At 32.6% G+C, this 16,957-nt stretch overlaps 2 protein-coding genes across 2 annotated transcripts in view; one reads left to right on the forward strand and one right to left on the reverse strand.

Annotated features, from left to right (window-relative positions):
* The window catches only part of LOC148230548 (uncharacterized), a 314,285-nt gene that overhangs the window by 75,166 nt on the left and 222,162 nt on the right, over positions 1–16,957 (forward strand). The window lies entirely within an intron of this gene.
* Positions 4,148–15,145, reverse strand: CaMKII (Calcium/calmodulin-dependent protein kinase II). The gene is made up of 2 exons (XM_088194613.1): positions 14,993–15,145; positions 4,148–8,936 (listed from the first exon to the last, which is right to left on the reverse strand). The coding sequence occupies exon 2, from the start codon at positions 8,866–8,868 to the stop codon at positions 7,327–7,329; it is 1,542 nt and encodes a 513-aa protein (XP_088050739.1). The 5' UTR covers positions 8,869–8,936; positions 14,993–15,145; the 3' UTR covers positions 4,148–7,326.

The following is a 16,957-nucleotide window of genomic DNA, read 5'->3' on the forward strand; positions in this document are numbered from 1 at the left end:
CCATGTGTTCCGAGTATCACGTCGGCGTCAACAGTTTAGGGGCCGTTGGTGACGGATGGCAATGAGACACAGATTGAGCCGCTGCAGTCCAATTTATTGAAGATTGACGGTGCTTACATTACAAAATGGGACGGACGCGCGACGGCACGCGTCCGAACCCTTACAAGCTTGCCGGTAGAGAGAAACCGCCACGAAATGCCACTCTAGCGCCGACCAGTTTTGGCCATAACACATCTAAATTCGGCTCCCATACATTTATACCCTATGTCGGCAAAAACTGGAAATTTACGTACAACGAGGCATAAACCGTGTTTCGATGTCAAAATAATCTGTTTTTATGAAATATTTGCTAATACGAATCACGTGTTGAAACAAAAGATTTTTATTTTTTGGGAATGAATTATGAATGGCCCTTACCCTATCAATTTTCTAGATCCGCCACTGCTTGGTAATATAACCTTACAATAAATATTATGCAGTGGCTTACTTACGTCTTATTGCCAACCCATAACCAAAAATTTGCCAAACAATTTAAACGATATTTTTATAATAAAAAACATGATATATCTATGGGACCGAGAGTTTGTTATAAGTACATGAACCTTAAGGGCTAAACAGCGTTTCAGGACATTTTTAACAATATACCACTGAAAATAATTGAGGATACATGCCATGATATGAATATTTAAATTAAATTGCTGATGATAATTTATATTTATGTAATTTTTGTAAATTAATATTTCTAAAGCTAATTTAAGTGATTACAACCTTATTTTTTTATATTATCGAAAAAATCAATTTTTAACATATTTTTTTTGATACTGGCAATAATTCAAACGTCAAATGAAAGCTAAATAAAAGATGGCGTCGATTTCGAATAGACGTTGTCGCATATGTCTAGAAGAAGAAAATCAATTATTTGATATTTTTGACCTAAAATTGCATATTAAACTTATGAATTGCGCTAGAATTCATGTACTATATATAACAAAGATAACCTATATATTTTTCATTTAAAATTTATAAATAAATAATTAATATTATCATGATGTTTATAGTAAAGATTGATTTTATAGTTAACATTTAATTGCAGATATCGCAAGAAGACAAACTGCCACAATTAATTTGCTCTTCGTGTAAAATCAAATTGGATACTTCTTACAATTTTCGTTTACTTTGTGAAACATCAGATAGTACACTAAGAAAAACAATCGACAGAAAATATGCATTAAATTTTATATTCAATTTTCACGATAATTTCATTATTGGTAACATAATATTGAAAGGATATATATCCAATGAATATAATATTTTATTATTTTGTTATTTAGATATTAAAAAGGAAGAAAAAAGCAATACTTTAGAAAATAAGGATTATAAAATAAAAATTAGGCATTCAAGTACAATAAATGATGCTAAAAAAAATAGAAATAATAAATTACTACAATGCGATTTGTGTGGGAAAGTATTTCATAAAGGATCGCATTTAAAAGCTCATTCCAAGACTCATACCGGTATTTTAAATATTATGTGAATATTTAGAAAGGTTTTATTATGATTATGTACTGTGTTTTAGGTGAGAAACCATTTAATTGTAATGTATGTGGAAAAGGATTTAGACTACGTCATCATTTATTAGTATGTAATATTTTATATTAATTATTATCACTGTTTAACAATGTAATATTTCAGTGTCATAGTAGAATACACACAAGCGAAAGACCATATCAATGCTTACATTGCGGAAAATGTTTTACTGAAATTTCCTCATTATCCAGACACACAAAGATTCATACGAATGAAAAGAAATTTCCTTGTAATCATTGCTCTAAAAGGTATATGCTTTGTATTATATATTATTTTTAATATATATTTATTAACGATTGGTTTTAGGTTTATAACTTTGAATGATGCACGGAGGCATATGGTGAGACATTCTGGAGAAAAACGTTTTCATTGTCCGCACTGTCCGAAGCAATACTCGGATTCGAGCTCGCTATCTAAACACAGCAAACAACACAAACACGATGAAATAAATAATTGTCCTGAAAGTAAAACTGAAGCAAAAGTATTGCAAAATTCAGCTAATAATAAATTCAAAGACGATAACGATAGTGTTTGAATATGCGTTTGTTTCCATGATAAGATCTAAGCAAAGTTTTGTCGTGTAGTTGCGTGAATACTTAAACATTCATAGTGTTAATGGCATCGAAGAACTTCTCCATTCTAGCGACTAACTGGAAGATACATAAACTATTCATGAACATTCCTATTACCATTACGAAATACAGCAACTTGTTCCGTTAAGCTGCTAGGAACTCGTTGCATATTTAAACAATAAGATAATTTAACTTTGATTACAAATTAACTGTTGTTTGTTAACAATTTGTATATAGAATTAAAATAGAGTTGCATTTGAATATTCCAAATATATTATACAATAAGACCAAATTATGTTTTTATTTCATAAATTCATTCTATCGATGATAAATAACGATACGAAATTGCAAATATATTTAAATTTGAACCACATATTGTACCTAAACAAAAGGAATAGACTTTTGGATCAATAATTATTCTTAATAAGATATTATCTTATTGGTCTATTATACTCATAAATTGCATCTCGACAGCCATACCACAAGAACAAAAAAAACAATACTTACACATACTAGCACCGCCCCTCAGAGTGGTCGACCAATCACGGCAGAAATTTAAGAGAACACGATGATCACGTGTTGCACGAAATTTTTGTGCACAAACTGTTGAAAATAAATAAACTGTAAAGTGGTGTAGTCAGTGAGTAATACTTGAAAGACCTGTGTTTGAGTCCCTTTGTGAACTTTATTGTGTTTCAATTTCCATTGTCGGAGAAACCTAATTTAGTGATTATTATATAATTATAACTTCGATCGATGATTACAGAATAGGTTCTCATAGATTTTCCTTATCTTTCAGAAAAAATTAAATTGAGCCAGGTCATACATAGTGACATCTGTTAATTGTAAGCAGTAATAATGGTTGATAATTATTTAAATATATATCACTAATTTACAGAATGATTTCAGTCTGGTGTTTCATTACTTAGCTGTAAGTGTTGATTGTTTACATTGTTGTAACGAATTGGACTGACACCCGTGATGTTAAACGGAAGGGTAAAATAAAAATGAGCTATTTATGAATATTGAATGGTAAATGAATTAATTACCAACGAATATAAATCTTGTAGAGATGAAGAATCAGAAACTGCTCTAATGGATTTAAATATTTTGAAAATATCAGCATGTAAATGCTAACATTATAGAAACATAATTTATGTTCCTTCACTTTATTTATAATATTTTCACGTTAATATGAAATTTTATTTTGGTTGAATTATGAGTTCTTTTATTCTCTCTTACAGTTCCTTTTTTTTAAATATAAAGAAAGTCACTATTATAAAATATTAGTAAAGCTAATATTTTATGCTATGAAGCTAATAAGCTTACATCACAAAATATTCAATGTATCATAAAAACATCCATTAAGAATAAGGGATGAGTAATGATTGATGGCTTGTTCTTACTTATATCATTTATAGTATAACCAAACATTAAAAAGCTTACTTTTTTGAGTCACAGTATATATTAATCATTCAAAATAAAATGTATGTATGTTCAAAAATCGTCATTTTTCCTTAAGCGAACTTCAAATCCATCTCTTATTTTGACGTTACATTAATAATGTAAATCTACCAGTATTGTGTAATAGTAAAAAAAACTTAAAATAAATATCTCTATTCAGAAAAAAATGTTATATTTGTTTGCATTATTTATTAATTAAAAATGTTCAGAACTAATCGCAATTAACAATTAGTTCCGAGGAGTGGAAAACATGAGTTTCATGATAAACATTAATGACAGAAAAAGAGGTTAATACATTTAGTTCACAATCATGAATCAAGCCAATCATCGAGAAAATATTCATATCATATAATAATAAATATAATATATAAACATTGACTATAACATCAAAGAAAATAAGAATCACCAGTCTCTAACCATAATGGAACTGATTTTCGCAGCCTATAATTAAATATACTTCAACAAGAAGCGTTATTATATAATTTTATAATAATATTAATAAAAATCAAATAAAAAAACACCGATATAGACCAAAAGAATTTTATTACAGATAATTTCATTACATATTATATTCGGAAGTAGAGAATGCTGACAATGGATTCCAAGAAAGATATCTACCAAAAAAAAGACATCTGGCATGATCTTATACAACTATAAAGTCGCCACAAAAGTGATCGACCAATAAAACGTCAAACATTTGATAAATCAATAAATATACACAATAAACAATACATTTCAATAACAAATCAACAAAAACGTAAAATAAAGTCATAATATAAATAACAATTGTGGCAATTCATATACAAATCATATTGTTCGTAAATTTATTCGCTTATACAGAGACAAATGCATCAAACTTGGTTTGCAAAAATGCATATAAATATCGCTCTTTTGCTGCAACTACGACATAACTAAAAAACGTTTTAAAAAACGATCTTAATTAATTACAATTTTGTAATATCATAATTTTAATAACAACTCTATTCCGCTGCAACGTTTGTAATCTCCCATTATTAATCTACGGTATAGTATATTTGAGAATATTTTACTCTAGTTCGAGCAGTTTATAGAGAGCAAACAATGCCGACCGTCTATTCTTTTTATATACTACAAATGTCGTATAAAGATAGGAAAGATAGTTTCCTGAACAACCATCATTTTGTAAAATCAACATCACAAGAAAGTCACAAGGTAAAATAATACAATTATAGTAAAAACATATTGCAGTAATAATTCTTGTAAATTAAATTACAGTTCCATTACATTAACACATGTGCATCAGCAATGCTGGCAATAACATTTTATACAAACAGCTAAGAATTACTATTTTTGAGTTATGTCGTTGTTGTAACCATCGAGCGATATACATATATATATATATATATATATACACACATATCGGGGGTTTTCAATTAAGATTTTTTAAATACGAGATATAAATCCAAAACGCAGCCACCGATACGAATTGAAAACCTCTCGATATATAAATATATATGTATAAATATATATATATACAAATTATATACACATATATACATACATATATATACACACATATATATATATATATATATACACATATATATATATATATATATATATACACATATATACACACATACATATACAGGACGTCCCGAAATTATACACTCTCGTATACTCTCGAGGCATTCGATATATTACCTACAATAAAACCTTAATAATAACAAATTTACGTTTTTATAAACTGTTTCACACAAAATCAACCGTATTATATATGCGTATAGACAGTCGCATGCCTCGTTTGTCCATACGTTCATATATACGCATATATTGCACCTATAATGAAACGCGGACCAAAAATTTAGGCCTAAGGGCGAGGATTCTTAAACAATTTGGTTTTACATATGATAAAAGCTTACATTGATGACTTGCCGAGAATCCCGGCATGCGGATGTTACCGCACTCACACTAGAGCTACAACTCTTAAACCCTGCAGTCACCAGCACATCATCATTTTTTTTAATAATAATATTAATATTTTAATATTAGGTAAAGATCTGAAAAATACAAAAAAAGGATTAATACTTAAGTCCTAGACCACTTCACGTATCCATAATAAATATATAGACTAGACTGTTTTTTTTTAAGACAACCCATACAGCTATTGGCACTAAATCTGCATGGCACAAAAATATATAAATAACAGTTCAATATATAATACTTTTCATTTTTTTTTGGTTATTTCCAATTTTGGCAAGTAAACGCTCTCCGCCTAACGCATTTTTTAAATATATATAATATCGAGTATATAAATACTGGCAATTTGTGACTAATCTCGAGCCCAACGGTGCAAATTAAATAGCAATACTGAAACGAGCTGCTCCCCTATATGTTCATAGTGCCAATAACTGCATTTTATCACTTGTTAATAAATATATATATATAATAATAATATAAATCCTTACACACTATTTTTTTTTATTTAATAACAATCCACAGAGTAAAACATGATTAAGAACACCTTGTGTACAATTTAAGCACGACGAAAAACATTTATAGATAACATGTAAAGAGAGACAAATCGTTTAATAAAGAATGTGCTAAAAGTATATCTATCTAAATAAAACGACGTTAATGCATCACCGGTCCAGTTTGCAAAAATGTTTTTGAACGTTAAGCTTGTATGCTGTATACCTCCTTTCGTTGACCATAACTTCGATTATTCATATTGAAAAGGGGGAAACTTCAACATTATATCACACGATGAGAGAGAGAGAGAGAATAATAATAATAATAAAACTCACAATAAATTGTGAAGCTTCAGAACAACTACGTAAAAATCAGATCATTTCCACTGCAAAAGCGTACAATGATTAATCCGTAAAATAAATCCGTTTCAAAAAAATAATAAATAAAATCGGATGCATTATAAATCAGTACCGATTTGTGTAAAAAACTGTCTTTATACATTACGAATAAAGCACTTCATGTTACAATAGTAGCGACGGATGAAAAGCTTAAAATTTTTAAACTATTAACAAGAAAAAAAAACAATAGAAATATATATCTCACATGTAATAAGCTGACTGTAATAAATTACTAAAGCTAAAAACATATATTATTAAGCGATCTAAATATTTTTTCTTCTAATTTTCAATCAGTTCTGTATGAGGTCGACAATAAAAAATGACAAATCAATTAAACCTAAGTCATGGCTGTAGGTTTCCTAAAAATCATCGAATATTTTTATTTAGAGATCTGTATTACATTAAAAATACTATCTTTAGACTATACATACATGTATGTATATATATGTTTTGTATATATTATATATGTATGTATACGAATATAAATGTATATGTATATAAATAAGTCAAAGATCATCGAACACAGTGACAGAATCGCCATCTGTTAAAATACAAAAGGAGATTATAAATAAGTTTGAGCACGCTAAAGCCAAAGGTGCATTTGATTCGAGTGCGAAATATTTTTTAATTAAAATTTATCAGGATCAGTTCACCATACGGTACTATGATTATACTTGTGGAGTTTCCAAAAAAAGGCTTTCGACACTGTATCGTTTTGATATGATTTCACACCAGTCATTCTCTAATGTATTCCACGACTCTACACAAAATGCAGGTGTGTGTCGACTAATGCGGAAACCTGTCCGTATTATATGGTGAATAAATAAGATAGTCTAACGGTCCGTATCGGGGAATTAGGAGCGATGGAAATGGACAGAGGTCCACTTGGATTGGCGTTTGTGCCATACGCGCGTCTCTTGGTGCTGCGTAGTGTGAGGGTGGCCGTTCTCGTCCAGGAACTGCGTCAGACGCACGTAGGCGATGCACGCCGCCTCCTCGCCCAGCAGGTGGACGTGCGGATTTAAGATAGTCGTGTTCATGGGCTTGGTGCTCTTCCCAGGAACGTTATCCAGGTAGAACTTGTGGAAGTCCATCCCTTCCACGAGATTTCCCAAAGCCTCCGGCTCGAAGGCAGTTATGTGCGGATCGCAGATCTTGGCATATGTCTCAAAATCGCCATTGTTGATAGCGTCGATCAACTGCTCGGTGATTTTGATGATCTCCTGTCTTCTAGCCGATTGCACTGAATTGCCTTCGGCCGAGCGAGTGTTCTTTCCGAACGAATCCGCCTTGCACAAACTCATGTCTTCGTCGTGTTCTTTAGAAATAACGGTGCAAGAGCGATCTACACCGCCCTTCTTCTCTTTATCGACGTCGTCGTCCTCCAACGTAGTACTGGAATCGGTGGACTCCTTCACCTGCGAACCGTCGCTCTTCTTCGTGATCATCGATCTGCACGAGAAGTTTCGCGTCGCTAACATGGTGGTCAAAATAGCGCCTTTTAACTTGCGACGCGCGTTGAACTTCTTCAAGCAGTCCACGGTCTCTTGGCGATGCATGAGAGAAGCGACTCTCTCGCGGTGGCAGATCCACGGGTGCTTCAGAGCCTCGGAGGCGGTGATCCTCTTGCTAGGGCTCACAGTCAACATCTGATTGATGAGACTCTTAGCTTCCGGCGTGACAGTATCCCATTCGGGAGACGGATACTCGTAAGCGCCCGCTTTGATCTGATTGTAAAGACGGTGCTGTTCTTCGTCCCAGAAAGGAGGATAACCGACGAGAAGGATGTATAAGATGACACCGCAAGCCCAAATATCGACGGGCTTACCGTAGGGCTCCTTTTTCAGAACCTCGGGAGACAAGTAACCGGGAGTGCCGGCGAAACCGAACCATGCCTGCTGATCTCCCTGAACCTCGATAGCGAGACCGAAATCGGCCAACTTGACAGCAGCTCCCTTGGCCTTGCTCGCTAGCAACAAATTCTCAGGCTTTAGATCGCGATGTACCACGCCATAATGGTGACAATGATGAACTGACTCCAAAATCTGCTGAATACAATGAGAAGCGTCCGATTCGGAGTAGAACTCTCTCGCAACGATATCCTCGAAGAGCTCTCCGCCGGTGACGAGATCGAACACCAAATAGTGATAGTGCTCCTCTTGGATGGAGTCGTGCAGCCGGACGATGTTGGGATGCTGCAGCTTGCGACATATCCTGGCTTCGCGCTCTAACTTTGCAAAGTCTCGCTGCGAAAGCTTTCTAGTGTTGATGATCTTGGCGGCGAACTCGAGACCGGTGGACTTTTGAACACTTCGGCGAACGACAGAGAAGGCTCCCTTGCCGAGTTCCTCCTTAAGCTCGTAATTATCAGAGAAACGGGTGCACGGAGTAGTCATGGTGATTTGATCTAGTATAAATACGAAGCAAAAATACAACTATCCGCAGCTACTCCGAGGAACGATATCTGAAACAATGATAAAGAAAGAATTAGCATACTTTGCCATAATGCGTGCCGATACAATTATATGAATGTGCAAATTTTATCAGATTCATTAGCGTCCAGTTAACAAGATGGAAAGAAACTTAACGCATATATAATTCTTAATTTTCAAGGTAATAGTACCGATAGAGAACAATTCCGTTAATATTTTAATCAATATTGCCTCTATAAATGTTATATTATAAAACACATTTACTAGGAAATAAAAATTGAAATCAGGTGTGAAAATCAATACAATAGTAATTTGAATTGACTTCGGTCGATACTTTCATTTATATATTTAATGACAAAAAAGTTTACTGTTTAATATTATTAGTTAACAACATGACCCTCATAAGAACGGGGGGGGGGGGGGGGGTTGTCGGCGACATCTGCTATGACCGAAGTTCGTAGAATTCATTTGTCACAATTACAGGCTGTAGTAATGTAATTTTTTTATGCTTATCTTAAAAACAGATGAGCATTCCCATTATTTCCTTATTTATTGTTTTGGGCCACAAGTTTGTATTATATTATATATTAAAGCTGATTTTATTCTATTAGTCTAAGTTTATTTTAAATAAAAATAAACGTGTTTTTCCATAATATCGTGAAATATTATATGTAATAAAAGAGAATTAAAATTAGGAATGGTTATTTTAACTTTATTTAAAAAAAACTTTTGGTGAAACTGAACTATGGGAATGATGCATAATTTTTCTTTACTAATTTCGGAAAACGTGCATAATTTTTCTCGCGTTTTTTAAACTATGTAAGTTTCTATTAATTTTCGTCATTATTCATTTAAAGATGTAAATAGAACTCAAGAAAAGACTTTTATGCAATACCATTTGTTCAAGTTTCAAAATACAAGTGTGCATCACAACAAATTTTATTTGCAGTAAGTAAATTTTATGTACATTACATATTTTTATTGTTCCTTCTCATTATATTTTTAAACAATTATAAAACACATTGAGAATATAAATTATATGTATGCAGTTTGATTCCCACACTAGAGTCGTTATGGCACAAAATTATTATTATAATGAGTTAATTAATATGCAATATATCGATCGAGATATGATTTTTCAAATATGTTAGTATATTTTGTGAATTATTGTTTTTTTCAGAATAAAAATTAAATTTCGATCACCATGTTTGATTCGAAATAAAAATATAATGCGAAAAAGTTAAAAGAATCGCAAGGTCATCAAATCCATAAAAACTTTTTTTAGTTTTGAGAATTAAGAGAATGTAACACTTGCTGCTGGACACAATGAAAGTCATGATAATGATAACTGTCACATTGAGGTCCAATTAGAAAATCAGTGTCGAACAGATTCGCAAGCTCAAAATTTAGTTGAAAAAGAAGCAAATATTAAATGTAGACCTGTTGTTACTGAAGAAAAAAATAGAAGTGAAACACTTGAATGCAATCGATGATTTAGATACAGATTCTGTTGGCAACTGAATATAAAATATGATGAACCTGGTACTTGGCTGCAAGTAATCTCAAATAAGTTGCAAATAAAATATGGTACAATCGATCAGCTTTCAAGAATTCCTGGTATAATAATGAATTGTAAAGAAATTCAAGATTCGATAACGGTCCGAATATACATGGCAAAATAAACGATGCCTCAAATTTTGGAGAAGAATAAGTGGCATTTTTTTTCCTGCGGTGCACATTCGTTAAATCGAGTTGGAGTCAATGCCGCAAAAATTAATCAAGATGTGATAACAATTTTTTGATATATAGAAAGCTTCTATTCTTTTTTCTTTTATAATCTTGCACGTTGAGAAAATAAGTAACATCAACACTTCAAAGTTTATCAAATACAAAGTGGAGTGAAGTGGGACCAATTTTTAAACATTATTCCAGGGTACTTGAAGTATTAAATGTTTTTTCTCAGAGAGATGGCTATAAAATTGACTCCATCAGCTCTGAATACAACAAAAGCTCTTAATTTTGTAATAAAAAAAGTAAATAATTATTGAATAATCATGTAAATTGTATCTAGTCTTTTATTTTATGTAATTGTTTTTACAAAATATACCAAAAACGTTTTTTTTTACTTTTATTTAAATTGACAATTTAATTTAAAGCTTTTATATCATTAGGTAATCCTTAATCTTATTACTCCCAAATGTTTACTATAAAAAATATTGATTGAGCGATTTTTTTAGTGCTGTATTTTTAACTTTAGACGAAAGGAAATAGCATAATTATTTAGTTTAAAAAATCGGCATTTCAGTAAGAGCCCCAATAAACATATTGGCCTGGGGGCCCGATTCAGACTGTGAAATCCATGGTTGACAGTATAAATAGGGGACTGGAAAGACGACCATTATTTTTACGAACGGTCTTTATATAGTACCATTAGATTACTTTATTGTTTAAGCAATAAATTTTATTATATTGTTAAGGGAAAATGTCAAGGCCCCAAAATGACAAAGAACAAGTTCGGAATTATATACTCCTTTTTTATCAGAGCACTAAGGCCATACAATAAGTTTACGGTAATACGGTAAGAAAATGGCAACTTTGGTTTAGTTTATTGAAAAGATGTCTCAAAATCAAGACAACCCTTAAAATTATAAGATGGCCTGCTGAATACCTCGGCGAATGATCGAAATTCTATCAAAGAGACTTACATGTTCTGCAGAGCAGAAGCATTTAAAACGCATTGGTAAAATATGTAGAAATCACATTAACCATCGCTTTATATAATCATTTTTATAGCTTAGAATAATAAGTGTACACCGTCTGTCTCAAATACGCGAGGACTAAATATATTTATTAGTCATATCTCCGGTTCTAAAAGCGCCATCTCTTATTTGTGGCATGCTTTTTGTAGGTATATGTTCTGACATTCACAACCAAAACTTTTTTAGCGCTAGCTCTTCTGGTTCGACCAGAATTACGAGCTCAAGGCAGTTGGTCGTTGTTACATGATAAGATTGTACATGAATTCTTGGGCATAAAGGAATCATAGTGCCCAACCACCCTTCGTATTCACCTAATTTGGCTCCCTGTGACTTCTAGCTATTCCCAAAAATTATGTTGGCGTTGAAGGGAAAATGTTTTGACATCCAAAAAGGTTCGACCAAGGCCTTAAAGGCACTTCTGAAAAATCTATAATTGTTTTTAAATAATTAAGACATTTTTATTACTTTAACATCAACCAAAATGGAGAAGGATTACTTCATAAAAATACAAAAATTAATTGTATATAATAAAGTCCGGAGTTTTGTTAAGTTTCGTGTACAAGTTCTGCCTTTTTTCATGTTTTTCATGAAGCTAGTGGTTTTTGAAAGTTACTTATTTATTTGTATTTATTATTGTTGTAAATTAATTCAAACATTGTTGTACTACATAAAGGTCAGTTGGAACAGACCTTTTCACTATTTGTTATAAATTGCTCGTAGAATATTTGGTAAATGGACATTTTAATGAAATTACTATAAATGCAATGCCTCCAATACTTACGAAGATTTAACTCAGGGGTGGCCAACCCGCGCCTTGAACATTTTTCCGACCCGCGAGATTCATCACACTTGTACAAAATATATTTATTTTAGAATGGCCAATACACTATAGACAATTTTTCACTCCAAAAAATGTCTATATTGTATCTAAACCTAATATGGGGATATATAATTTTATATGTGGTCCGTAGAGTTATGTTGCATTTCTAAAGTAACCAACAAGAGCATTTGGGTTGGCCACCCCTGATTTAACTGATGAAGACAATGGAAATTAAGAAGAAATTACAATAATCTTTAAGACAATTGTAAACAATTTTAGCGAAAGTTGAACATTTTTTTTATCAAGAAAAACTAACCAGCATACACAATGATTCAGTATCAAAGTCTATTACAAAAAGTCAAACTTTAATCTACAAAAAATGATTATTTCATAAGTTTTTTGCGTACACAACAATAATTTCTCGGCATTTATGCCACACAAGGAACATCTTAGCAAACATGAAATGATTGTTTAATATTATGGAAAGCCCATTTGCAAACAATTTATAAAATCAAAGTCTGGATGATATAACTATAATACAAACTATGACGTGACCTGCAACGATTATATTTTTGGGATATACAACTACCATTGACTCAAAATACAAACATTTGGGGCTTGCGGCATAGATGCTGAGTTCTACTTCAAAGGAAACAAATAATATGTACACATTGACATGTATGATAATGTGTAAAAGATGTAATGTTGCTATGCACAGCAAATGGATTTTTATATAAAATTATATTTTTTACTAAAATAATAAATTAAATAAGAAATTTAAAAGCATCTTAAACTTTAGTCGTTGGTGGGTTATAACAGTTAATGTAGGTCAAAATAAATTTATTATATATGTACTATACGGCTTTGTCACGCCGAAAAAGATGTACGCTATTATTTAACAATTTCGATATTTGTGTAAAAAGACACTTCAATCTCAATATGGTTTTTCATATAGTACAAACGTTCATTCTATGGATGGCAGCACAATAAATTTTACTTTTTGGGGCTAGATACTACAGAACTCGTCGTTAAACATCAGAGAGATTCTACCTGACCCATTTAAGTTAAGGGTTAATATTAATTTAGCTAACTACAATCACCCAATAAAAAAAATCTGAACTAAATTTTAAAATTATTTTCCGTAGAAATCAAGAAACAATGATATTGGCACACAAATGAAAGGCAAGTCACTTCCTGAATAATTCAAAGGTGATTTATAACAGTGAGTAAACCTGTGTCAATAGTTGACTATACACAACATGCGAGGGGTAGATATCTCAGATCAATATGCTTCTTTGTATGTTCTGCAAAAAACATAACAAATTATATTTTTTGGGACTTATATAATTGAAAACGAATAATAAAGAATATACAATGAGAAAAACTTAGACCGATAGGAAACATAAGAGTTACGAAGATTACTTGTACCGAGAAGATTCAGCTCAAAAGAAATTGATTATTGATCAGCAACAACAAATATATGAGAAATTTCGAAGGTGCTTTTTTGTAACATTACACAATAAAAATAGTCATTAATAATAAATTGAATGGTGAAAAAAATAAGTTTTTTCTGAAAATAAATATTTTCTAATAAGTGGTCACCCTACTTTATTTCTGCATTATCAATAACGCAGCCACTGATCGCAAACCAGCGGTACTTGAAAGAACTTAAAAAATGGAAAATGTATTGATTCCTTTATGTTTGTGTACATATAATTTGTGTTTAGTTATAATTAAAAAGTACCCTTTTTATTTTTAAACAGGTTGGCTACCTACCTAATATAAAATCGATTTCGAGTGCAGAAATGTTTAAAATTATCGTTACATTTTTAAATATATATATTTATATAAATCAATCGATTAATCCTAAAATGAAATAAATGGTTTTAATAATTATTTAGACCAATAAACACATTTAATTTACATACGCGTAATTTGAAATTAAAACAAATTTGGAATAGATGGTCCTAATTGATTTGGTACGATTGAATCGATTTAGTGTCGATAGTTAAATAAGAAAGCAAAAGTTGAAATAATCAGTACATGGCCGTAATTGATATTTTTGAATCCATAAAAAGCGCAACGCCGCGACAGGGCGTACAAAAATGGCGAACCAGGACGGCGGTCGATATCACTGCGGCAGTCTCGTCGCGAGGGTCCGCCAGAGACGAGGCGCGAGGAATGCGGTCGGCGAAGGTCAGACAAAGGCGGAGACGACGTGCATGATGCGCGCGGGGCCTAGTCCACCGCGGGGGCGCAATGCGCAGGCGCGCGGGCCGTGTTCCTCGCCCGTCGCCCCCCTCCGCCCTCGCCTGCGATCCGCCCTTTGCGTACCGATTATCGGACGGAGCCCCCGAAACGAGCCTGCGCCCCCTCGTTTGCCCTTTAACGCAGGCCCGAGGTATTTATAGCGTTTCACGGGGGCGAGCCGGAGTCGGCCGTTTCGCGAACGTTTTCGACCGAGCCCCCCCGTCTTCCGCGGGCCCCCATGTCTTCGTCTGCGACTGACCTGAGTGAAAAAACGGGCGGGGCCGCCGGCGATCAGCCACAGGCCGCAGCCTGAGGTCACTTCGACCGGGGTGGCCACACCGTCTGAAGGCGCCCGGCTCTCGAAGCTGCGGCGCGCGCGCTGGCAACACAGCATGCAGCCGAGACCGATGCGCTCAAATATTCAAACCGTGTAAATTCATAATGGAGCAATTTCCGAAGGACGAACGAAACGCCGACGGTGACGTCGCAATAACAAAACAATATTTAAATCATTCGAATGTTTACAGGCGCGCCGACCGATTCTTTGCTCACGCTCGACGACTCGAATACGGAAGAGACATGTGCTATTTTTTACGAACTATTTTAATTAATATCGATATTAATAATGATTATTTTCGTGTATACGCGTAACAATAAAAATATTGTTTGTATTATTTACATGAATATTTAGAATTTTTTTAGTCCTCCACCCGACTGTGTTGCCATGGCGCGAGTTGAAATTCTACGAAATAATTCACAGAGTCGCAGCTAGAGTTATTTTAACTTTTCGAATATCGAATAGTAAACGAATAATATTCGTTAAGTTATGAATAATCAAAAATTACAGTTTGAATAATGAATACCTACAAAAAATACCCAGACTATTTTAATCGTATACTTTCTGCTGAAAATACTACAACTAGTATGTTCAAAAAATATTACATTAATATATTACTTTACAGGAAATTAAAATAAAACACTATTCGTATTGATTTAAGTCATTGAGAAAATCCACAGCTGCGTGGTTGCAACTCAGAAATATGAGAATATAATTTATGGAATTTCAACTATTACAAAACGTTTTTTTATTGTATTGTATAGTTTTTATGATCACGACTGTTAAACATATCATAAAAATAAGAATGTTTTAGAATACTATGGATGAACTCAACATGCAACGCTCAAACACTTCAACTCCGTTCTCAATTACATTTATGCAGGTACTTTTTAGACGGGTTTCAACAAGTTTTTCGTAAATTCCCGCCGAATATTAGAATTTTTATTAAAAAACTACCCCAGCTGCATGGTGAAATAAATATATAATTTTAAGCTATAATAATAGTTTACAATTACTAAAATATATGTCACTGATTCCCAGACAGTTTATTGACCCTTGATATTCACAATAATAATCTTTACATAGATTTTCGCGACGGGCAGTAAACTTATAGGTCGATAATTCGAAAGAATCGTAGGGTCCATATCCGGTTTTCAAATAATTATTATATACGTTATACGTTAGCGCGGATGGAAAATATAGACAAGCAAGTGACGAATTTATAATATTTAGAAAGTAATCGATGGCAATAGATGGAACTAAAGTTGTCAAACGAGAGAGTTAAAGTATGGATTTAGGATTTAAAATGGCTAATAATTCTAGTATTTAGAAACACATAAGTAATTAAAATATTTTCCTTTAAATAATAAATCGAGAAGTATATTTTGACGTCATTATTCAACACGCAGATGTCAAATCTATTTGTTTATCGCATTTCACAGCCGGAACTTATTAATTATCAATATATTATTAATCAATATAAGCATGTAAGTGGAGTACCATATGAAGTGTTGGGAACATTAAAGGCAAACTCAACAAATTTATTCCTGTGTAAAGGCACGTCATTTTGTGGGGCAGGTAGGGACATTTTCTCCCCCCCCCCTCTTTAATTTGGGGGAAAAATATGTCACTTAATTAAATACTATCAATCTAAATGAAATAGAAATATTAAAAAAAAACCTAAATGACGTCCCTAATTCTAAACCAGAAACTATCGGGTAATCACTAAAAAAAATCTAAAAAATACAATCTCGAATTAGGATTTTCAACTATTCGAATATTGAATAAAAAATGTATGTAGTATTCGAATATTCTAATATATTTGTAATTTTTTCTCGGTTTTTACCGATATTAATTTATTTAATCTTTTAGTGTCGAAAATCATTT

This window comes from Plectrocnemia conspersa, unplaced genomic scaffold (assembly GCF_051122295.1).
Source record: "Plectrocnemia conspersa isolate PC_06_02 unplaced genomic scaffold, ASM5112229v1 ptg000010l, whole genome shotgun sequence".
NCBI lineage: Eukaryota > Metazoa > Arthropoda > Insecta > Trichoptera > Polycentropodidae > Plectrocnemia > Plectrocnemia conspersa.

Bases quoted from the DNA above. Each gene is read 5' to 3' on its own strand.
- CaMKII (XM_088194613.1), bottom strand. From the start codon at position 8,868: ATGACTACTCCGTGCACCCGTTTCTCTGATAATTACGAGCTTAAGGAG.